Raw genomic sequence first — 26478 nt, 5'->3', positions numbered from 1 at the left:
TGTTCAGTTGCAGATTTAGCCACCAACGAAGCGGTTGTGGTCGTTGTTGCTAGCGGTCGTGACATTTTCAATTCTTGCCAAAAATTTAACAAAGCCAAATACATAAAATACGACGCGCGGCTACTCGAGTGACGTGACGTTATTAAAAGGATTAAAAACTCAATTTTTTGGATTAAATTAAAAATAATAATCAAGGTAAGAAAACGCTGGAAGATTATTAATGTATATATTTCGACACAAACACATTAATATAATAGAGGCAAAAGGAATTTATAAAGAAATGCAATTGTAAACACAATGAATGACTGAAAACAAAAGACTTAAGCAGAGAACTCGCCGGTGAATACTGAAAGGATACATTCAAGCAAAAATAAGTTTCGATTATTCAAATCTAAAGGACATGAACTGAAAATATTTATGCAAAAACAAGCTAATTTTTTTCAAAAAAAAAAAATCAAGTTTTATGAATGGCTAATCACTGCGAGAGATAAAAACTGTGACATTTGTGCTTAGCAAGCGAATACTTCAATGCTATAATGAAAAAATTAAACGTTAAAACAAAACAGGATTTCTCTACAAAATAAAAAAAAAAATAAAAATAAATAAAAAATAGATAAACAAATTGAATACGTAAAAACTGTTGCTGGTGAAGAATACAAATTACACAAAGTTTAAAATAAATTTATTTAAAAAAATTAAAAGGTGAAATATCTATTGAAAATTAAGTCAACTTGAAAATTTTTTCCTATTTTATATCGTTAACATTTGAAAAGACTTTGAGATACAATTATTCAACAAAAATTAAAAACAAATAAAAAAGAGATTAAAATAAATAAATATTTTCCGCTTACACATTTGCAAGCGCTTGCCACACTGCATTTGCCATTACTGCATGGCGGAAATATACTATTACAAAAAAAGACATGTTTATATTTTTTTAATGAAAACGTTAAAAAAAAATGTTTGAAAATTCAATTTTCTTTTTTTTTACCATGGCATGGCATGCTGTCATAGACATCCATGTAAAATTTTACTAAAGACATGTTTATGTTTTTTAATGAAAACGTAAAAAAAATTTTTGAAAATTAATTTTTTTTTTTTTAACGTGGCATGCTGTCATAGACATCCATGTAAAATTTTACTCTAAAATTTAAACACAACTTAAAATTTTATTGAAAAAATATAAATAAAACATTTTAACGGAAGGTTACAATTTAGCTTAAGAATAAATAAAAACTAAGGGATGAAATTCAAAAATAGAAGTATTCTTTTAATTAGCAAGAAGTAGATTTTTAAAGATTTTTTTGTTTAACTTTTCATGATTCCTGTTATAATAGTTTGCAGACAATAAGTAAAACTTTACCATTTTGAAAGAGCGAAAATTGCACTTAGTTGTGTTGACAAATGACTTAGCGAATTTAAGTAAAATACTTTGGAAATTTTAAAAATGTGAATTTTTCTGAAGGGTAAACAATAAGAGGAATTGAAAAAATAAAAATATTTGAAAAATTATCGGAAAGCAAAAAAAAAATTAAGACTTCATTGAAAGCCTTTCAATTAATATATTTAAAAGCCAAGATACATCTAAAGAAAAAATAACAGTAAATTGACATTTCAAAAAAATATTTGAAAATTAAAAGGATTTTGAAAGTGTTTTATGTCATTTCTGTAATCATATCACTGACTGGAGATGGCAAGTAAAAATAAAAAATAAAACAAAATATTTTAAAAACTATCGAAAATTTCAAAGCTCAAAAGCTGTTCAGATCCATGATTCAATAATTAAATGTTTGCTCATTATTGACATTAGAGTTTTGACACTCCCTTAACTCCCTTACAAAAACTTTGCACACACACACGAACCCCCACGCAGTGCCTTGCTAAGGGAGCCGATTTTATCAAGAGGGAGCGAGAAAACTGTTTTTTGAGCAAACCTTTTATTATTTAATCATGGTTTAGACCTACGTTTTTAATAAAAGAAAATACCATAAAGACTTTTTCGTAATAAAGGAAAAGTAAGTATTATTAGGAAACTAAAAAAAAATAATATTTACATAGGGGTGTCTCATCAAAAAGGTTTCGGTTTAAATCAGAATTATAAAATATATTATATTTTGAGATTTCTGCCAAAATATTTCGGGAAAAATTAAGATTTTCTCGAGCTGCACCAATTTTAACCGTGAAAAAATTTCTAACTATTTTTATTCAGAAATTTTAAGCTTAAACTTTTCTATCAACTGAGGTATTTTTATTTTATTTATAAAACGTTCGATTTTTTTACTTCTTTTTTTAAATGGCTGCAGCTCACGGTAATATAAATGTTTTTCTGAAACAGTTTGGCGAAAGTCTTAAAATATGATAGGTTAACTCGGCTGCCCTAAACCTACAGGAAAAGGGGCACACTTAGGCCACCATGGGCCCGTTGTGGTGCCGTACAAGAGACTCCATGACACATTTTATAATTCCGGTGGAAAAAGAGTACCGATTTTATTTTGTGTGGAGGATGATGCACCCTAATTTATTTATGTATGTTCATTAAATGTACATGTATACAAAAAAATATGAAGTAAAAAATTTAGGAAGCGCTAAAAGATTTTTAAATAAAAGGAAATCTCATTAAAAAACTTTTTTCTTTGTTTTTCGTGATAAATTGATTACAGCAATTTTGGCAAATTGAATAAAAAAAACGAAAATTAAAAAAGAAAAGTTTTTAAAATATTCACCGACAAAATTTTCTCTTATGAAAATTACAGAATAAAAATAAAAAAAGATTATGAAGAATTTCAAACTTTAAGAAATGGTAAAATCATTGGCATTGATACTAAAATTTTATTGAAAGAGATCACCATAAAATCATTTTTTAATAAACTTTTGCAGTGCTTGCCAATGGCGAAAAAAATTTTAAAATTTTTAAAAATTTCACATTTTATCTACGGTAACGAAGAAAATTTAAAGAAAAACTCTCAAGAAAATATTTACAAAATCGCTGAAATGTTTCTAAATTCAAAAACTTAATTTAATTTTATGGTTGCTTTCTTCAATTTTTGAGGCTAAGGATTAGCAAAACATTTTTAAGGCTCAGCCATCGTAAAGTCATTCCGAACGGAGTGTGAACTGTTAGCGCCCCATTAAAAACGATAGTTGTAGCTTTGCAATCACTAGCAGCTTATTTGATCACTTCCAATCCAGTTTGGACCAGAAGCATTTTAATTGCAAATGCAACATAGCTTTCACCCAACGTCTAGCCCAAAAGGCGGTTTTGAAAAACATCGATGATATTTTTTTATATAATTTTTTGTTTTAATCAATCACAATCGGCAGATTTTGGTCTTATTTTTTTAATTTTTTTTTTATGCTTATTTCTTCGATTAAAAATATTCATTATTTTGGATTTTATTTTTTTGATCAATTTTAAGCGTGGCGAATCTATTGTGATCGAAAAACTTTAATCTGAAAATAACGGTTATTTTATAATAAAAAAATACGATCAAAATTCGTCAAAACTAAAAAATCCAAAAATAACGATTATTCTTGGTCGATAAATAGAAATCCATTTTAACCGTTAAATTATAATTTTTGTTATAAAGTGTTACAGTCACTTTTTTATTTAATTACTAAATAGTTTGCACGTATTTGAAGTTGAATAAAATTTCTTTGAAAATCTTAATATTTTTTATGTGATTAGAGGTAAAATTTTTTCTTAAAATTAACAGATCATTATTATTTTAAACGTTGTATTATCTAAAAGCTGTATTATCAAAAGCATAAGAGACTCCTTATTCAAGTTGCGCGAAAATTGTCTTATTTAATTAAAGGAAAAAAATGTAAGCTGTAAAAGTTGTTTTTACATTCAAAGTCCGAAAACTTTTTTAAGAGGTAAAAAATTTAAATAAGATGAACGCTTCATATCAATACTTGTTCGTGTAATCCAAAACATTTCTATTTATTTTTTCGTTTCTAAAAAAGTATTTTTTACCGTAATAATGAAATTGGCAGTCATTAATTAGAAAGTACCTTGAACCACAAGAACAGCACGAGATCATTAACAGTCTCGTCTACTGCATCAAAGATAAATAACTTAACATAGAACTCTTTAATTGTTGAGCAGCTTTAATCAACTCGTAAATTCTGAAGGTCGCAAAAAAATCCAAGTATTTAAAACAAACGAGTTTCAAAATTAATTGGCGCTTTTTACATACAAAGTATATGTAAATTTCGCAGATACCAATATACCGTTAAAAACATTATTTCTAAAGATAAAAACAAATTTAATTAAATACGGCAATTCGCCAGCATTTCCAAATAAAATTAATTTTTAAATGAAATTGCTTTCGTTAAACTGGATGTTAGTGTTGTTATTTCGAAGCACAACACCTCGTTGTGCATTGTTTTTAAATGCATAGGAAAAACAAACAAATATATTGTAGTTATGTGCATTTAAACGTTGACATAGGAACATACTTATATACGCATGTGCAAAGATATTTATGAATATTTGCACACCATACATGTCCCTTATTCGCTCTATGCCAAATAGCCTTAAATTTTAAAAGTCCCATGCCTTACTTTTTAATGCACTTTCTAAATTACAGGAATTTTTGTTAATACGTAATTAGTAAGTACAACACCCAAGTGCTTCTCATTAACAACTCTTCAAATCTAAGTTACAAAATACTTTCGAGCAATCAAGTTAAGCGTAAACTCTCCATATTTTTGTTTAACAAACTAAAGTACAGTATATTATATGTCAGCGAAACACTCTCCATATATACTTAAATTCCATTGCAGTTGCTTATTATGTAAATATATTTGCTATATTTGCTATTTTAAAAGCATCTTAACTTAGCTGTTGCCGCATTTTAACATTTCTTTTAACCACTTTGTCTTCCACGCAAAAGTTGTTGTTTGCAAAGTAAAAAAAAAAAATGTTGTGTCAGATATCAAGCACAACACAAAGCCTTGAGCAATGTCAAGTTCGCTGCTTAAGTCTTTCATTGATGTTGCTGCGAAAAGTAGGTGAATTTAGTAATACACAGTTTGTTTTTGTTGTTAGTAGCGCTATGACAACTTGTCTTTAAAATTTTCAATAAATTTTGCACAATTTTGTAGGTCAACACGGATGTATTGTTATGCGAAAGTTTATATAATATTATTTAACTATGAAAACTAGTAGCGAAGTATATTTTTTGGCAAAGCGGCAAAGACCCGGTTTTATTTGATTTGCATATTATGATGCAAAATTATTGGTATTGGTAAATTTTATCAGTTATGTTATTGCCGGCTTAAATGAAGCGCATAAATATATGCTTGCAAAAAATAGCGATTAATTTTTGCTTATTTAGCACATATACATATGCATTTCTCTTTCCAGCACAAAAATCATTTAAACTTTTGCGTAGTATTTTAAAAATTAATTTTTGCAACCTACCTTTATGAAAATATTTTTTTATGCAACAGTCGAGTTAAAAGCTATCACAGAGGAGTTTTGCTTGCCCCCTTATGTGTTTGAAATTCTATCATAAATTTTCCCATATATTTCTACTGATGAGCCTATATATTCAAATATTATGCTAATATATTTGGCTTATAATAGGCAGGCTTACAAGTGGTTTAAACATTAAAGATAATAAGTATATTTTTCTCACCATAGCTGGTATAAAAGTTGATTTCCCCCAAGGCTTAACTTCAGTTAACGCCTATTGGGAAAAATTGGGAATACAACTCGAAGTGGGTAATTCCACCGATTCAGTAAAAGCATACGAAAGGAAAAAAAGCAAAAATTAAGAAATAAACCTTGCCGATCACCCTATGCTACAATTTTTGGAACTTACGTGAGCTCTTAAGCCTTTGGTGGAAAAAGGCTATCAGAGTATTGTCTTCTAGAGAAATTTTAATTAACTCTGGGTTTCACAAAGAACGTAGCTTCTTTTCCCGCTCCTCTTGAAAGCTTTGAATTTGCCATTTGCAATATGGTAACCTTGTTGCTTTCTTAGTAGCCTATTACTGTTGATTGGAAAGTGATGAGCAAAATTTTGTTCATTGAATGGGCAATGTGAACTGAGTCGCCTAAATTTTTGAGTAGAACGGGATGAGCTTTCATAAAGGGGCTGTATGTGGGCTTTCCCTTTCCCTCCAGCTAAGTGGAACATGCTACAGTGTCAGGCAAGACCGAAATATTGTAGCCATTTTTATTTTTTTTGTATTTTTTTTGTCCATTGGAAAGTACAGCCGCGAATATGCCGTCTTGCCCCCGAGATTTGAAGAGCTTAAACGACATATTGGCCCAGTCTACTTTTTCAAAGTGGATTACTTTTTTGATTACTGGGTCGAAGGCTCTTCGCTGGTATGGAGTTACCATACTGTGCGTATTTTCCCTCTACATTGTTAGCCTACAGTCAGAGAAGTGAGTCCTTAGAAGGAGCTCTATGGTTGCCCCAAAAGTTTATGTAGGGGATCCATCCAATCCCCTTAGAGTTCAAATGAGAGTGTATTCGCCCTAAGAGAGAGAACTTTGGATCCAAGCAGTAGCTGGAATGTCCCTAAGGCCCTCACAGAAATTCTTCCGAGAATTTCTCTTGGCCTTGTTGAACTCAGTCGTCCTACGCAGTTTCTGCGTAACCAAATCCTCTTTTGCAGATATGTGGCTGGTTAGTGTGCCCAGTTTTGCTGAAATGTTGACAGCATACCTGCGCCAGTCAGTATTTTTAGGGTTCCGATAGAGTGTGGCGCTCTTTACTAGTCCCTTTATTTTAAACAGAATATGTTTATGATCAGACATATAGTCATCATCTGAGACACCCCAGTTCCGAATCAAGTCGAATCAGTTTTTAGTGACTAATGTCTTGACGAATAGCATTTATAAATGTTGGCTGGTTTCCCTTATTTGCTACTGCTATGTTACTTTTAATAAAAATTGTAAGAGTGACTCGCCTCTAGTGTTTGTATTTTTGCTGCCTCATGTTATGCTGTGAGCATTGGCATTACAGCCGAAGATGAGGACTTTCCTGTGGTTTTTGCAGTACTCCTCTAGTTTCTTTACTAGATCTGGTGGTGCGTCATCTGATTCGACGGGAGAGTAAGCTGAGGCGATCACGGCCTCTGTCTTTCGCCCGTTAAGTTCCGCTTCCACTCGTAATGTGACAGTGTCGCCGTCTGTAAAGTCATAGAAAGGCAGAAATTTAGTGCTTGTGTCTATGATTATCGCTGCCCTTGGTTTGTCAGCCCTTGAACTCGCAGCAGATATTTGGTCCACTGACAGGACTAGCAGCAGGCTAGAGCCCCTCTCGACTCCCTTTAAGTTACACTAGGATCCGTTGAGACCGCTGTTCTGCCCTTAAATGAGATTCAGTACCTTCTTGGTTTTCATGTCAATGGAGTTTGGAATGTACTTCTCTGCGACGCTGGAATGAGGAGTTTTTGACCTCCTTCCCAAGGCGCCGAGATAAGCACGGTTGCCCTAAACCAGTCTGAAGTCGTGTTCTCCTTACGGTGCCTTGTAAACATAACTCAAAAAGGCTGATATTATCGCCAGGTCCTTATGAGCCACTATTTTGTCCAAAAGGACAGTTTTGATGGAGTCCATCTACTCGGTTGTTAGGACCTTTTCAAGGTAGTCCCTCGCAAGCATTGCCATCTTCACTCCTGCAACAACATCTTTAAATTAGACAGTGGGCTGTCTGTAATGTGTCGGAGCAGCTGCGGCCCTCGTTTTTGATGGGTCATGGTGCATCGGCTTTTTTGAGGCCAGCGTCAGGCGGAGTGCCTTCCTCTGAACGGTCCCTTTTCGAGGTTTTTTTCCCCTGGTTTTGGCCTTTGGCTATTCCATCCACAGTAGTTATGTACCTCTGTGTAAAATCCCCCGTTTCATTAAATCCGAAATGATGGCACCACCTAGTTGTTATCTTGGAATAATCCAAAAAAAATTGATTCGGATTTTCTTGGAGTTTCCGTACACAAGTGGTCAGATATAAAGACACGGCGTGACTACTAGGAGAACCTTGGACTTGCTTAATAGATAAAGGACAGAAGGGTAACAGGACCTCAACCAAACGCAACACAATGGTAGTATTTATTTACGTACTAGTCAAACCACGAAAGGCTGCTCCTTCTCGTAAGAACCTTTTTTTCTATTCTATTATTTTGTGAGTCATATTATGTATTTACTCTTCCGTAATCGTTTTCGGAGACCCATATTAAAATTTGATGCTTGAAAGTTTTGTGTGACATGTAAACCCCTAACCTTTCTTAGTTAAAATGTCTCATGAAAATATTTTGCCCAATACTTTTATAGGTCCTTTTGACTCAAAAATAACGGAGATTAGATAAAGAAAAATCCTATTGCAATGTGACAACAACTTATGGAAACTAACATTAAGACATTCATTGATTGCAACGTTAAACTGACTGCTCCTCTGAGTTGGAAATAAAGTTTACTACACTAGTGGCGGCGATCCTACCCTCGAAAGCTACAAATCAAGTTCTACTTAATTTCCTTGCACTAGCCTTATTCTGAGTATTCAAAGAGAAATAACCATCATGCAAAAAATCATAAATTTTTCGTAAATTGGCTGTTCTATTAGACAAAATTATAAAAATATATATAAAAAAGTCGTTTTCTCCTGAAAGTATTAAGTCAAACATTTTAAAAATCAAAAGGAAATCATGTTCTAAAATATGAGAGGTTTATAATGATACTAAAAAATCGGCGTGATATTTTTCCCCCAAATCTTTCTGATTTCAAAATCTTGAAATAATTTTTTTACGGTCACCAATTAGCAGAAAAAAAATTTTTCTTCAAGGTTGCAGTATTCTCGCTAAAATAATACGTCTGTATGTATGCATATTAATAAACAAATAGTTTTTTATGTATTTTTAATGAACCCAGCTAAATTTTTTACAATAACCTTCCTTGTTGCAAAACCCAGTCCCTCTCACAAACGCCTATCGAAAAACACAATTTAAATTCAAAGTGCATTTTCATACATACCTACATATATATATGCAAATACATTAGGGTGCCTCACCAAAAAAAGTTGTGGCTTCTCCAACAGGTTTATAATATTTACTATATTTAAAGATATTTCGGAAATATATTAAGATTTACGTGAACTGGGCCATAACTGGGACCCTCATAACATTGTATTGTTCTTAACTAAAAGTCTATATTTATTTGCAAAGTGAAAAAATTTAACTGACATACTCGCAAAACTGTTTATTACCACTTCCTCGGTTTTAGAATGGCAACAACCGACAAAGACGAAAAAAACTAAAAAATAACAATTTTGTAGGCAAAGCTAGTGGAACGCTTACAAGCTTGAGCCAATAAACAAGTGTGCAAGTATTTTTGTTTGCGCATACATATGTATGTATGTCTGTAGGTTTATCCACTAGTAACACACAGCTTTTGGACAATAGAGTGGCTTGGCACTAAGCAAGAGCGGTCAAACCAGTTTATCCGCGATTTTCTAAAAAAGATGTTGCAACATTTAGCAGCAGCAAAAGACCTATGTACATTTGTACGTACATACGTAAAATGTACAGCAGACAAACAAAGCGATAGCACATTGACTGGGAATCGCTGAGAGCAATCAACTTGCAAATGCAGTGGATTCTAGTACAGCAAAGTATAACCGCGGAATAAGTATTGATTTGAGCGAAGTATGTTTACCTATACGTTCAGGAATAAGCAATTAGGATATTTTTATTTTTCTGTAAGCCCACCTGCAATATTTCCGACTCTACGAAGCTTCCGTATTTGGTTCTGCAATTCCATTCCGCCAAAATTGGCTAACAGCAAACTAAAAATTACCATACACAAACGCATGTATTGCATGCAATCGGGAGCATAGCAAATGCAAAGAAGCGCGCGGTCGACCAGTCCAGTGTTCATATTTACTAGGAACAAAATGCATTTGCGCATGCGCTCTGTCGATTATGCGCTCGCCATTGTAGTCGTCTATTTGCTTTTATTTAGTTTTCTTATAAAGAATGCAATCGATCGATTTTGCAAGTGATTGCAACACATGAAATTGCTACCCAATTGCTTTATAATAACAAAAGTTGCACTAAGCCGAAAAACATTCAGCTAATATGACTCGCGATTTGCTTGCTCGCTGCCACATGTGCCTATCCCCTCCTGGTGGAAAAGCAAGTTGTTGCAAAAGTGCGAATGCGCTTGCTTTGTTCATATTAGCGGCAGCTTACACAAAGTGCAATGCGTTTTTAGAGCACAAAGTATAAAAAAAAACAAAATACACAGCTTGTTTAGAAATCGTAAACATTACTAGGAAACTGGCATTTTTGCCCGTTGGCTTCTGATGACCAGCTCGGTCGGTCAGGCGTGCAGCCGTCATTCATTTCTATAAGTCATACATAGCTTGAAAACGTGCGCCTCGCACTGGCACACAGCAGAAAACAAAATGCGAAAGTGGTGTTGCGAAAACGTGCAGCGAAAGTGCTCGTCTGGAGACTAGTATATGCATTTAGATTTAATAACTGCTTTTTTATATTACTTAAATCGCAACTCGGCTGGCTGGCACAAAATTTAATGGAATGCTGAAACTAAATTATTTTAATTTTGTTTTTCGCAACAATGCAAAAACACACAATTAAAAAATGGTGCTGCTTTTTTACCAATTTTCACTCGTCCAAAAGATTGGTAGTGCAGCTTAATCTATTAAAAATACATTTTTTATATGAGACGTGTGTTCCTAATAGATGTTAGAGAAAAAATTAATTAAATTTTTTTAATTTCATTTTAATTTTTAAGAACTTTTTTGTTTTTTTCTCCTTGATTTCAATCCATTTTTACATTATATTATTTTAAAAAGTAAAACATTTTTTTCAATTTTGTTTAAATTTTAGGAACATATTTTAATGATTTTATTTGACTTTCGTTTAGATTTCAGATTTTATTGTTTTAAAACGCAATTTTTTTTATTAATCATTTAATTTTAAGAAATTTATTTTCTTAGTTTTTTCCCTTTTTAGTCGAATTTTTTTTAATTTTTTTTCCTTTGGCAGATCTTTCAATTTGTCTTTCGAAAGACGGAAACGAGCTTTCAAGATAGTTTCCAAAATTCTTACCAAAGACTTTTGTCTTTCGAAATACAGTGGCCCTATTAGAGTAGGGTTTCGCGAGAAAACTCTTGTCTGGTCAAATGACAAAACATTTTTAACGTCAGAGCAAAATTATAGTAAAATAATTGTATACATGTGTCAGAGTGTCTACCTCACTTTCTTGAAGAATGGAGTGAAAGATTTATAGCTTGGCACAGATTGTGGTATTTATGTACATCATTGACCATAAAGATTACATATATTAGATTTGTTTATTACATTTCAAAAACGAGGATGTGAGTGTCAATTTCTCATCTTCTACGTTATTCACACGACAGTTAACAACTAACTTTCTTTATTGCTAACTTTAAAGGTCATTTCAATCCACTTATATAAGCTTAGTAACTTTTATTGTTACTTTGATGTAAATGTTAAATGTCGGCGAAGAGGGTAAAAAAAATTCAGCGTCTACTGCTGAAAGATTTTTCTTTTTTTTTAATTAGCGTATAAGGTCTTTTTCTTTCTGCCAGCGCTAAAAAATATAATTTCGTACGCATACTTTTGAAGATACAAATATACTGAAAAACATTCGTTTATTTATATTAATAGCATAGTTACGTACTTATGTATATGTATTCAAGCATACAGCATGAGTGCTGTTACTAGTCTGAATTAAATTTTTTGTGTTGCAACAGCAAAGTAATAAAAACGCCAAAATGTACAAATAATATCGTGGTTGGTAAGGTAATAAAATGATGCGCATACATATCTGCATACGTATACGTATGTATCATATGTATAGTGCACATACAAACATTTACCTATATTTTCATTAGTAATGCTTGCGAAACAGTCACATTGTTATGTAATAGAAAATTTATTTCATAATACATACATATGTACATGCATACAATAGATATTTGCAAAATTAAGTCTTCTAGCTTACGCAGTATACAAATTTGTTCACTAATTTTTTACCATTCACCTATGAGTTATACCCCCAACCTACCTTTATTTTCTATTGTTAACTGTATTTTACCAGGAAGTTATGCCAACTTCAATCAAACATCAACTATTTCAAAATCTTTCAAAATAATCGACTAGTTGAAATCTATCTCAATTTAATTGAAATATGTTTAAGAACCTAACCCAGTAATGATTTTACTCGAGCATCGACTCAAGGATTTTAAAGTGAATATCGGTTTGTTATTTGTTTTAAAAATATATTTCATATTTTAATGAAAACCACATAAATCAGACTTCGAACTTCCACACAGACAAATTTTCATCAAAATTTTTAACTTTTGAATCTGAATTTTTAGAAAAATTTTGGGTATGCAGATAGTATAACTGAGTGCAAGTTTTAAGCCGCTGAAAAATTGCATTGTATTGTGTTCTCATTTTATTTTTTTGCAGAAAAAACGAGACAATTTTTGGATGCCTCCGGAAGCAATCGCAAATTCCCACTAATTCCACTTTTAATCTCTTTATATGGAATAAACGTTTCCCTTTTATTTGAGCATGTCCTACGAAGATACTAAATGTTGTCTTTTATACTCGAATGGGTATGCAATGCCAATAGTCGCTTTTAAAAATTAAAAATTAAAATTTGCGCCGAGATCGAAAGCTGTACTAACAAAAATTTAACTTTTATGTTCATACATTAACAATCTACAATTTTGGGTATAGAAAAAATTAAAAAAAAAGCGAATGAACTTCACACTATCGGCATAAAACTGGGCTTTTATGACCGAATTTCAGTTTAAAAACGCATTAGCATCGACATTTTTTACATTTCAGTCGCTTAATCAATTATGAGGCAAACAATAAGCATTATTTTTTGATAATCCTCTGATAAAATTTTTCCTTGTATGTTTTTTGTTATTTTTTTGGCCATTTAACAATTATATTCAACAATTTTATAATGAGCTCGGTTCGAATCCTACTGAAAGAAGTCTGATGAGGAAATGTGGTGATTTCCGAAATAGCTATCACTTCTACCATTTTTTCAAATTGTTGTTGCTTTTCCACAATAAATTTTTCATTTAAAAAATGGCCTCGAGCTCATTATAAAATTGTTGAATTTTTCCTTGTAGAAAAGTAAAATAAGAATTCTCTTGTTTAAAGTGTTTAGACTAACTGCATTTTACACAAAAGAGAAATACATTTTGCGAACTGTGCCTTAAGTAAAAACTGCCAAAATATAAGGATTTTGCTAAAATTTCAAAAAGCTTGTAACTACTTGCAAGGTTAGCGTTTTCCTACTCAATACTAACTGTATTCAAAGCTTCAAAGAGCTTTACTAGCGGACAGGCCGAAATATAGTGCTTCTCATAAATATAAGATATCCCCATACTGAAAAATTTTGACTCTTTATTTTTTGTTCAGTTAATTTTAATTAGTTTTCATAATAACGGAAATCCAAGTTTTAACGTTGTACAAAAATTTAAAAAACAAATCAACAGGCTCACTCAAATTTCACATTTTTTATTCAGAATTTTTAGAGAATTTTTGGCAATGCATTATTATAAGTTTTGCAGCTCATTTAAAACTATTGAAATAAATAAAATACGCCAATAGTCAAAGCTTGTCAATATGTGGTTGTCGTATAGTTATGATAAGCACTATATGTTTAATTTCAGCCGAAAAGGCTAACGCTCTTTTGCATCTAGCGCAAAGAATATCAACGACCGCCCTCCAACTCCACTCTCAACCACATTCTTTTGTACATAAAAACGCCACCCTGCATAATTACACCAACTCGCCAGAAATAAGACAGTCAACTATGTATATATGTATGTAGTAAGCTTGCGCAGTCAGTTAAATCAAAGTCAAAGTGATTAATCGGCAATCAAGCGATAACAACATACTAACTTGTGCCTTCGTGATCTGCCACTTAGGCAGAGTTGTGCCAAACTATTTACATTGGCATTTGCATAAGTGTTTAGTGATGATATGTGTGTATGTATGTATGTATGCAGTTGCATGTCACGCCCACACTTTGCATTAATTTCCTTGCACGCCATTCGCTTGCAGACAATAAGCAGACGAATCAGCTCTGATGAATTTGTAGCTGTTGCTGTTACCATTATTGTATTTTTTCGCACAATTTGCATAAACACGTTGTCATGCTATGGAAGTATGTATGTAAAATAGGGGTATTCACGACCCGGTGCATACTGTCTAACATAGTGCATAGATAGCATAAATAGCATGATTGTTCTTGTTTCATGTGTTCAAACCACAACAAAATTAGCCAATCATGCTATTTATGCTTTCTATGCACCACTGCACTGGATCGTGAATACCCTTAATGTATTAGTGTTGGGAAGGGTCGGGTACTTTTGAGGATCGAGTTATTTAGTATCGATACTTTTAAGAATTGGGTATTTTTGGGAGTACTGAGCATATGTACACGTGTTGGTAACAGTTCAATTCTTAGAGTAGAAATCTCAGCACTTTATTCAGATTAAAATGTTAATCCAAAATTACGTCAAATCAATGGCTAACTTCACTGGGTGCAAGTATTGTACTTGAAAACTATTGGAACTTCAAATTGAGAGCAACCATTTCTGAACACCGGTAAATATAAATAAAACTCAGTACTTTTAAGTATCTTGTCGTCACTTAATACTGGGTACTTTGAATCAATCCTGAGCGCATGCATTACAGATTTGAACACCGTATTTTTAAGAACTGAGTACTTTCGATTTCTTACAAGTTCTGAGTACTTTTGAGTTCTTTTGTGAGTACTGAGTACTTTCGAGTTCTTTTGTGAGTACTAAGTACTTTAGAGTACGCAGTGTAGATGCTTTCGAAAATCGGGTTCTGTCTATCCTTTGGTGAATCGAGTTCTGAGTACTTTTGGTATCGATACTGCCCAACACTACAATGCAAGTATGCCGCGCTTGGTTTTACGCCTCACATTGCACAGCCCCAAATACGCCCGACCTGTCTTCGGCTGGAGTTNTCAGTGTAGATGCTTTCGAAAATCGGGTTCTGTCTATCCTTTGGTGAATCGAGTTCTGAGTACTTTTGGTATCGATACTGCCCTACACTGCAATGCAAGTATGCCGCGCTTGGTTTTACGCCTCACATTGCACAGCCCCAAATACGCCCGACCTGTCTTCGGCTGGAGTTGTGAATGAACTGCCGTCTTGGCCGCTATTGGTTTTTTTACATGCGTACATACATACATACATACATACATATGTTTGCATTCATATGTAACAATTTGTTTGTAAACAAAGTGAAAGCAACAGTCGTATTTACAAATTAATATTGCGCANACATGCATACATACATACATACATAAATACATACATATGTTTGCATTCATATGTAACAATTTGATTGTAAACAAAGTGAAAGCAACAGTCGTATTTACAAATTAATATTGCGCAAAAGTTTTTACTCTGTTATTTATTCGTATTGGCTATAATTTATTATTTGCGGCTGTTTTTGCTTCAAATCAATTTCGAATCCATCCAATATCTCATAATAATACTTATTTGCCGGTTACCGCTTCACCCTTTTCAAGTTAATCGTTGTTAAATATAACGCATGTATCTCGAACAGACCTACCATGGCCTTCTTCTTTCACCTGGAGAAGTCCACTGTTTTAATTCTTCCTTGGTAATGGTGTAGTGGTGATTTGATTCATGTTTCGTCCATGGTTACGAACTGGCTGAATTCATTTGAACGATTTTGCGCGTTTCATCAGAGCTATACTTGGCTTGGCTTCTAAATTAAAAGAGCTGGCGTAAAACGTCTGTAATATGGCTTCATATTGTGCCCATGGTCAGGCGACCACGATAACCTAACCTAATCATTGCGATGGAACATCGCGAAACACTGATTTTAAGCGAAAACAGTGAGAAAGTGTAAGCAATCGTGGCAGCCATCGGATAGATTTTTGATGTGCAATTATTTATCCATAAATATGTCTTTAGCCTCAATCACCTCACGCATTTCCTCCCTCCGATCTTCCACTTGCTCCATTGATTTTATAGACGATTTCTGGCGTGAAAGTTCGACGATAACAGAATTCGGTAAACCATTTTTGAAGTCTTGCACGTAGCACAGATTACACGAAATGCACAAAAACTATTCCAAATTTGCAAGAGTACGAGAGCACCGCATTGCAAAGTGGTACCTTCTGTATCAAATACAATAACAAGATCAGACGTGGGCACTACCACAATCCCCTAATATTTTTTTGCAGTTCTGTAAAAAAAAATATGAAAAGTATGAGTAATAGCTGAATCAGCCACCGACTAAGCGGCCTTCCGTACCCGCCATCTGTATCAACCTACATATGAAATTGCTGTTGATAAAGATAGAAAGAAGCAACGGCAATGTCACCATCATGCGGTGGTGAGTTTCCATTAACACGAGAATCCCATAAGATATGTCGTACCAGCCGTCGTGCCGTACAGATTTACGTCGGTGGCTGGTTGAGCTATAAGACCGTCAAAAAAGTTTTTGAAAAATCAACAGTAAGGCCTAGCCAATTTAAACTTGCATTTTGTTATACTAGAATTGAATAAATTGCATACGCCATTCTTAATAAGAAGTGTGAATAATAGGTTAGGAGGGCGTGTGTAAATGATGACATGCTTTCACTTGAAGACAGAATTGTCCATTGTGAATGCTCTCTTTAAGGGAGCGTCAGAAGGGGACATACATATATCTATAATCGAGTGAGTAGCTTCAAGTCATTATTCTACTAAAGCAATCACTATCCCTTATGAAGCCGAGAAGAAAAAAAGAGCAAAAACCCAAGTTCTTGAGGCGCTTCGTCTGTAGACCTGGACAGCGCGCAGGAAGTGGTCAATTGACTCTTCCTCATCCTCAGAACGGCAGCTTCTGCAGAGAGTACTTGTTGGTATTCGCCGCCATTGTCAGATGATGGCACCGGTAAGGGCTCGTACTGTAGAGTTCGATGTATTTCTCGTTTTTCCCCTACTAAGCCGGTTTTTCCCCTAATAATCTTGTGATCTCACAGTCGTTCAGTTTGTTCCACAAGTCATAAGTCGTGGCCACGGTATATTCATCAATTTTCCTAACGTGATCACTAAACGGTGGTAATATGAAGCTATCCCCTTCTTATATTGGTATCTCTGAGCCGGATCTGGCCATCTCATCATCCGACTCATTTCTTTCAATATTGATGTGTCCGGGGACCCAGCACAGAGGGACGTTGACACGGCTCAGTGGCGCCAGCGTGGTGCGACATTTCCGATTTCTCTATTTTAGATCAAATTTCCTTAAATTCTGCTTGACTGTCGACAAAGATGGTGGCTCTTTCATCTAAAACCATCCTGCCAAATAAAAGATTAGCACTGCAGTCTTTCGATAGACGAAACGATGGGTGGATCTGCAGGTCCTTCCGGGAGTCAACGGCTCCGGTTCCTTGTTCTATCTTTGAACCATCGGTGTAGATGAATATGTTGAAATTCTTATTCGAGAGTGTTTTGATGGCTCTGTAATTCGTTTAAGAGAAATTCATTTTGTAATAATAATTTTTAATAATCAACGATCTCAATAGGCTTTTTGTTTATTTTTATTCAAGTTTTTAGACATTTTTAATTATTTAATTGCATACCTGCTGCCTTTAATAACCTTCACTTCACAAAAAAAAAACACGCTAGTATTATTGCTAAAGTGACCTTTCCAGCCTCATCTTTGATGCTCAACTCAAAGGTTGCAAATAATTTCATGCTAAAGTAAAAAATATTGGCAACAAGAAAAAACAGTTTGGTAATTAAATCACAATGTTATCATCGTGGTGTCATCAAGCGTAACGTCGCACCCACAAAAAATTGGCTAATAATCGCGCAGAGTAATAAAATGAAAATATATATTTTTTTTTTTTTTTGAAGTCGCATACATACAATTAAAAGGCAATTACTGTTGAAACAAAAGAAGTAGTGTTTATTGCTTATTAAATTTTTATGTTAAATTAAATAAAATATTTTTTTAGTTTTTACATTTTTTAAATACCAGCACTTCACAAAGCTTTCCGCACAAACCGTAACAATTCCTGCTGAACTTGTTTGAGTTGACAGATTTCAGCGCGTGGCTGAAGACATAATTAACTGAAGCATAGCGTGTAAAAAGCAAAAAATAGATAAATATTTATTATTTAAACTAGTCGCCAGTTGAACTTTGCTCGGTTAGTTATTTGCACAACTTAATAAGTGCATGTAGAGTCGGCAACACTTAAATTCTATTCCGGTTAATAATGGTGTACAAAAAAAAAACGTTAGCAACCAGAAATGTTACCGCTAGTTGACAATAAGAACGTTTCTGCTAAACGACAGGAAAAGAAAGAAGGCACGAGTACTTAAGAAATTTAATGTACAAAAATGGGTGTGTTCAGAAATGCATCAATCCAAAGCATCATACGTATTTATTTCTAAACTGTAATTGATGGAAATATGCGCAACCACGGTTAAATGCCTAATTGGAACTTAGTTGCGTATATAAGGCATTTGCATCAGTTATAATTTAGAAGTAAAAGAGACTGATGCTTTGGCTTGATGCATTTCTGAACGCACCCAATCTACGTACGGCTTGGCAAAGCATTGGGCGATTCAGTTATATACATAAATGGATTAGGTTAGAAATTAAAAATTTATTTCATTTCATTTTATTATTTTGTCAAGACCTGTAAACGACTTTTTCATAACCAATTCGGAAATAGTTCACGACTATTTCTTTAACTTTTCGTGACTACTTCAAAACTACGCCAAAATCATCCCGAACTAGTCTATAAAATTGTCCGGAAGTAGTCCTAAAGTGGTTCTGAAAAAGTTATGAACTTCTCCCGACAAAATTAATAAAATGACATGAAATTAAAGTTTAATCTCTAATCTAACCTATTTATGTATGCAATTGAATAATTTCGAAGAAGTCTTGAAACGTTCCCGAAAAGTTCCTTTACTAGTCCCAAACTTATCTTGAACTAGTCCGAAAATGGTCCTGAAATAGTTCTAAAACATTTTTGAAATGATCCCGATCTAGTCCCGAAACGGACCTGAAATAGTCCTGCACCCGTCCCGAAATAGGTCTGAGCTAGTATTGAGATGGTCCAAAAACGGTTGAAAAAGTCGTGGACTCTTCCCGAAATAATTCCAAACAAGTCTTGAAACGATCCCGAAATGGTCCTCAAATAGTAAAATAGTAGTAAACTAGTTCCGAAATGGTGCCGAACAACTTTTGAAACAGTCCCGAAAACATTCTGAAGTAGTCACGAATTGGTCCTAAACTTGTCCCGAAATGGGTCTTAAATACCACTGAACTAGTCCAGAAATGTTCGTTTGTACACGCAGATTTTCATTAGCTACATTAGAAACAGCAACAAATTGTCTGCTGGATTAACGGATATCTTACAAATATACATCAATACAACTTTTACTGCACTGATCTCCTGAAAGAAAGAAGATTGCCCCAAATAAGCGCGTGACACTAAAAAATCTTCCTGCTTCGAGATGCTTAACCTTCGGAGGACACACCTTTGTTATTTGACGTGAACGACACACTGGGGTAAATTGCACCCCAATTGAAATGTTGCTTTTAAAACACACAGCTTAAGCTTTTTTGGCATATATTACGCTGGAAATATTTAGATAAAATAAATTTAAAATGAAATGTCTTATTGAATTTTTCAAAGGTACAAGATCATATAATTGCATGGTTAGCTTTTATTGACATAACGAAAAAGTTTATCAAAAATAGGCTTTGCACTGGGGTGTCTTACACCCCAGTGTGTCTTCTGAAGGTTAATTAAGAAAATATGCTTTTTCGACATTATGCAATGCGTGAAACTAGTTAAATATTCAGCTGAATATCAATCAAAATCAAAGAAGAAATATTTAAGTAAATGAAAATAAGGCGACTACGCAAGTTTATTCCATTTAGCTCTGCAGCCAACAGGTTTTCTTATACATACGTCGTCCAGCAAGAAGACAAAATAACAGATTAAATTACCACTCAACGGAAGTGTTTATTATTGTCAATATTAGCACTTCACATGGCATATTGTTGCTGGTGCTTAATTGCATGAAGCATCGTCTTCATATTTTTCTTCCATTTGTTTATTTTTCTTCTTCCCTTGCAAACGTAGTATTTTCCTGTACTTCTTGTTTTGAATAGACAATATTTTTTAAGCAACAACAAAACAAAAAACAAGCAAATATTAATTTCTTTTGTAGCTATTCATTGTCAAAAAAAAAACTTCTCACAACACTTTGACATTTGCAGTTTTACGCATACAGTATTCATCAATGTTGCGAAACATTTGCATGCTGCGCAACATAACTGCAGACACGTCTTGCGAAATGTGGGACACAGCAGTCTGCTGCTAGCTAACCTCTTGCAAATATTTGTTTTAACGACGTGTAAAGTTGTTAATTCCATATTTTGGAGGTCACTTGCTATTTTTTGCTTTCAGTTTTATTGATTTCTGCAGTGCTTATTACTTATTATTTACTTTTTGATTCGTTTTGGTTAAAGTATTGGTGTAATATTGGTACTCAAGCTTCATTTTTAACTTTTCGGTAGATTTGTTTCTATTCAAAATGATGTACATACATACGTGTGTACATTAGCACACATTTTGGAACGAATTTCCGATGTCTGTGTTCTCTCGTACATACCGGCTAGTATGATACAAAAATAGACCAAGATAAAATTAAATAAAATCTCATTTTTTCGAGATACATACCAAATGCATAGTGCATTTTCCCGAACCGGGAAGGTGGTTCACAGTCTTCTGTTTGTCTACTTACTTACTTTTACTTAGCCAGCACCAGGAACCATTTCGTATTCCTGCGCATTATGACAGGGTTCGCCACTCGTGTTAGATACATCTTTCAGCTCACGTCTTCCTAACTACTGCAGTGTTTTATGGCGAAAAAATGGGCTTCTCAAAGGCCGTATATTTACATTTTCATTGACTTAAATCCCTGGGGGAAATGTCGCTGCCCTCAAAAGTAGTTTCTCTATGTCATCGATCTCTTAAATATGTAGATGACTTAGATATTCTCCACATGCATGGTGTAGATTCCTGGCTATTGTGTCATCAAGAAAAATTGCAAGGCTGGCGAACTTGCGTGTCATAGAATGGCACGTGTCATAGAATATGAGGGATACACAGGGTATTTCTCTTCACAGATGTAAACTTGTAAGCTCACCAAGAATCATAGAATACAAGATTGCGCATTCCTGCGGGTGATGACGTCAAGATAGCAACGAATAGGAAAGAATAATTGTAGATGGAGGAGAGAAGGAGTGTAAACTGTCAAACCATGGAGGTCGCCATATTTACATATATATAAACATCTGTGCATACATACAATCAGTTTGCTAAAATGACGTCACACGAACAGCTGATTCTGTCAAATTCGCCAAGAACAAAGTAGCGGTACTGCTGATTGCGCCACCTCTGTCTCCCTACATCGTGTAAGCTCACTGTTAAAATTGCCTATGAAAGGTGGCACATGGAAATAACTTGGCATATTGACGAACACTCTGACCAGCAATAAATGCTAAATGCCCAATGCCTTTAACTACTTCGGCGAAGGAGGTAAGATAGTAATTGGAGCTCTTACCGGACATTGTCTGACTGGATTACACACAGCCAGAAGGCGCGCCGGGAAACGACTACTGCAGAAGTTGCATGGATGAGGATGAGGAAATCATTCACCTACCACCTACTATTTCTTTGCCCGGCACCAACAAATAGGAGCAAAAGAGCTCTTGGCAGTTATTTCTTCGATGATTTTGATGACCTCAAAGCGTATCCACCCTTTTGTAAGCACTAGGAGATTAATAGAGGAATGAGATACATTTAAGATCCATGCGATTTCGCAAAAGGGCCTTGGGTCTAAGTGAGAACCACTGGGGACTACTGCCAAACCTAAGTTCAGGTTGCAGATCTCTATTGCCGCCATGAGTTAGAGGCCTGCAACGCGTTCTGAGGATTCCTTAAGAGTTGTTAGCTTTGTCTGGCTTTGTTTGGCCCTCTGCTTTCTGCTTTGAGGTTTTTCGTTGCAACATAATTTGTATCGGAGGTCTAGGCTTACTTCCTATGGGATTCTCTGATTTCTTGCGCTCATCTTTGGTTGCATCCACATTCTTTATCGTAGCAGATTTTATTTTCCCATTGCCGTTCTTAGCATCCATGTTCACGTTTTTGTGGTCTAGGCGTAGACTCCTTTATCTTTTTAATAACTACTCTATAATTTTCTGAGGATTATCCTTTAGCAACCCTCATCATTGAAGTGAATTTATGTCTATCTGTCATGTAATGGCGACGTGTGATGTGTCCCTTAGTCCTAAGTTGAGAGATGGATGTTTTATATCTTTTCTGAGTATTCTAAGTTTTTGGGTTTAAGTCTGGACGTGATTTAAAATGTGTTTGTTAGTGGTTTGAAAATGTGTTTTGCAGAGTCTTGAGGCGAACTCGAAAATCCCTATATTTTTTTTGTAGTAGACTAACAGTCTAAATAAACTGTGTCCCGAAACAGAGCTATTCGGATAATTAAGTAGCGTGGTGCAAGAGAAAAGACTATAGGGACAGGACGTCGGAGAGCAGTCCAACGTACAGGGCCGTCTGATATTTCTGCTCTCCGAGGTTGAAGAGGACCATAATTTAAGAAGGACTCGGACTTGAGGCTATCTAAGCCGAGCATTCGATCTCTACCTTCAACGTAATGAAGAGGTGGGATATTTTAACCACAAGCGAAGTAATCTGAACGGCTTAGGCACGGTTACACTGAAGGAACTAGCTGGAGTCACCAAGAACTGAGGAGGGTTTAAGTACTAATGGGGTTAGATCAGGAAAAATGCTATACGGGGCATAACAATGTGCCTATCAGCCCAACGGATGAAGTCTTGAATAAGCCGCTCTGCGTAAATAATAATTTTTGAGCTCTTCGCCTGCACGCCCCAATCTAATTAAATTAAATGCTATTTTTTTATGTTTCCAATCAATTTATTAGTATTAACATTTGTTAACTTTTTCCTTTTTTACCTCTCACTTAACGCCACTTTTCTCCTTCTCTTCTTCCAGATGATGCTCATGCAGCCCACACCCCAACAACGCGTCACAATTCGCCAGGAATTGCGCGAACCCGAAAATCAATCGGACATCGATCGCGACATTAAACTTGTACGTGAATGGTTGGACACACAACCGCATCTGCCCAAGGATATGGACGACGGCCGTTTGGCCACTTTCTTGCGTGGCTGCAAATTCAGCTTGGAGAAGGTGAAAAAGAAGCTGGACATGTACTATACGATGCGCAATGCTGTGCCAGAATTCTTTGCCAATCGTGATATTAGTCGACCTGAATTGGCTATGGTATTGGATTACTTGTAAGTGAATGCATTCTAAATACACATACGCACAGACACAGTAACTCTCTTTCATTCAATTTTTGCTCTCTCTCTTCATCTTCCAGACACTGCCCTACTCTGCCTGGTCTCACGCCTAACGGTCGCCGCATCACCTTTGTACGCGGCATCGATGTCGATTTCCAAGCGCATCACATCAATGACGCCGCCAAGGTGGCGCTCATGATCGGCGATATTCGTCTGCTGGAGGAGAAGGTCGGCATTGCCGGTGATATTTTCATTGTTGACGCCACACTCGCTTCGGCTCATCATTTTGCCAAATTCACGCCAACTGTGATTAAGAAATTCCTCATCGCCGTGCAAGAAGGATACCCGGTGAAGGTGAAAGAGGTGCATGTGTTCAATATTTCGCCATTGGTTGACACCATCTTCAACTTTGTGCGTCCCTTCGTAAAGGAGAAGATCCGCAATCGTATCACCTTCCATAGCAACATCGAAAGTCTGTACAAAGCGGTGCCACGTGACTTGCTGCCCGACGAGTATGGCGGCAAAGCTGGTTCGGTGGTCGAGTTGAACCAACAGTGGAAGAAGAAGTTGGAAGAATACACTCCTTGGTTCAAGGAACAGGAAGATAAGAAGGCCAACGAAGCGCTGCGCCCTGGTTCGCCGAAGACTACCGATGATCTGTTCGGCGTGGAGGGCACTTTCCGGCAACTTAACATCGATTAGGATGCTCGGCTTACTCGTAGTTGAGATTAGTGCTAGGATAGAACGGTTTACGGATACGGTTGCGTTCCGCGGCTTTCTCTTGCTTTCGCCCTGGAGCTAGCTGCTGCTTTTTGTGCTCAAATTCGTATTATAACTTAAATAAACCACTGACATCGCTCGCTCCATATGTATAAATGACATTCGCTTTGTGTGTGTATACAAACATAAATACAATTTATTTTTTAATACTTACTTATTTTTTACCATTATGATTATCATGTTTTATTAATAGTGATCCGTATTGCCTCGTTCTTTTTTTGCTTGAATATGCCTTTGTGGACATGTTTGAAACAAATTATTAGCTACATTTATAATTTTAATTTTATTTCATTTTGTTATTGTCTTAAGTGCGCTTACCTATGTAAGTGCACTGGCCTCATTTTTCTTTTGTACTATTTTTCGTTTATGTTTAATTGAATAAAAATATGTTAAAAATTTTTAATTGTGTTTTTGTGTGGTTTTTATGTTAAAAATTAACAGAATCTGCATTTTTCCTACCCCAAAGCCATTAAAAAAAAATAATAATAACAATAATTTTCTATGATAGCTGACTAATGAGTGCACACTTTCCAGAGTGTACTGTGGAGTCTGGCAAGGCTCTCATCGCCTCTGGACTGGAATCTATGGATTTCATTGATGTAAAATGTGTAGACTGAGCCATAAGGTCCTTCCAGCTCTACAAATCCCCCGGAATGTATGGTATTTTCCACACCGAACTTCAGTCTATATACATCAAACATTTTATGTCCGCCGCTTGTCTCCATCTATAAGGCTTGTCTTAGACTTAGTTTCATACCTAAGGACTGAACACTGGCGAATGTTGTGTTCATTCCCACGTGAAGCCAAGCGACTTTCTACCTACAAGTCTTACTTCTTTCCTTCTCAAGGTTCTGGACGGACTACTGGACTTATAGATCCAACAGGAAATGGATATGAGTAAACTATTTAGGTGTCGGCATGCCTACTGGAAAAACAGGTCTGTGGACACAGCTCTTCATAGCACCATGAAAAGGCACTAACATTTAAGGGATTTGCATTAGGCATATACCTATATATCGAGGGGGTCTTTAATAATGTTCCCCCAGAGGCTGTTCTCCACGCCCTAACTAACCTCTCCGCCTTTTAGACAATAGATTTAAGGGTCAAAACAAAGTGGAGCGGCGAGCAAAGCGAAGAGCTAGCATCGAACAAAGCTTCAATTTCAAACGTGTATGTACGCTTTGCTCTTCACTATGCGTTTTCCCATTAAAAGATATGCTTCTGAAATTGACGCTTTGCTCAATGCTCTTTGCTCGCCGCTCCACTATGTTCTTACCCTATGGCGGTGTCCTTTCCCTACTCCTTTGAAATCTAATGGTTGCCTGACAGCAATTGGCAAGCACCCCCAAAAAAAAAATTTATAAAAAATGGCGCGGACCTACAACATGACAATGAGCGTAATAATGGCAGCAATTATTATGGATACTGGTTAGGTAATGGTAGCCAATATCATGGAATTGGGTGTTAAAAACCATTATATATATGTAAGATCTACAAACACTTCCAAAANTAATAATGGCAGCAATTATTATGGATACTGGTTAGGTAATGGTAGCCAATATCATGGAATTGGGTGTTAAAAACCATTATATATATGTAAGATCTACAAACATTTCCAAAAAACGTTGTATTTACCTTTTGTAATGCTTCGAGAGCATTTCGAAAAGGGTTCTTCTGAAATTCGTTGTTTCCACATTTTTACCTCCACAAGAAAGTTTTGTTTCGAACATTCGATTACTCTTTCATAGAAAGCAATCAATCCTTCAGTTTTTTCGTTAAAATCGTACTTTGGAAAGAAAACACAAAAATTATCTGATNCTTCCAAAAGACGTTGTATTTACCTTTTGTAATGCTTCGAGAGAGAGAGAAAAGGGTTCTTCTGAAATTCGTTGTTTCCACATTTTTACCTCCACAAGAAAGTTTTGTTTCGAACATTCGATTACTCTTTCATAGAACGCAATCAATCCTTCAGTTTTTTTTTCGTTAAAATCGTACTTTGGAAAGAAAACACAAAAATTATCTGATTAAACGGATTTATGGTTTAGGAACCGGCTTTTCAAATGAGCTATATTTGTATGTCTCAAGGAAGGGGAATGTAAAAAGCAATGCCATGGTGTGCCTCGGCGTGTCCGGTGCTTTACTTTCAAAGTGTTTACCCCTGGAAAATCCAAATAAAGATTAAAATTTTAGAACTAATTAATAAAATGTAAGTAAAATCTGTGGAAAATTTACAATAAAATACTTTCTTCG

The 26478-nt window shown here is 35.2% G+C and overlaps 1 protein-coding gene across 1 annotated transcript; it reads left to right on the top strand.

Moving 5' to 3' along the window:
- Positions 1-24567, top strand: LOC108367977 (alpha-tocopherol transfer protein-like). The gene is made up of 3 exons (XM_017622699.1): positions 1-195; positions 23138-23442; positions 23529-24567. Exons 2-3 carry the CDS (start codon positions 23138-23140, stop codon positions 24148-24150), a joined length of 927 nt encoding a protein of 308 aa, XP_017478188.1. The 5' UTR covers positions 1-195; the 3' UTR covers positions 24151-24567.
- Positions 24568-26478: the final 1911 nt, after the last annotated feature.

The sequence above is a fragment of the Rhagoletis zephyria genome, unplaced genomic scaffold (assembly GCF_001687245.7).
Source record: "Rhagoletis zephyria isolate East Lansing unplaced genomic scaffold, Rhagoletis_zephyria_1.1 Rzeph_scaffold_02895, whole genome shotgun sequence".
Classification (NCBI taxonomy): domain Eukaryota; kingdom Metazoa; phylum Arthropoda; class Insecta; order Diptera; family Tephritidae; genus Rhagoletis; species Rhagoletis zephyria.
The sequence above is the reverse complement of the archived record's forward strand: the minus strand, read 5'-3'. Positions and strand labels throughout refer to the sequence as shown.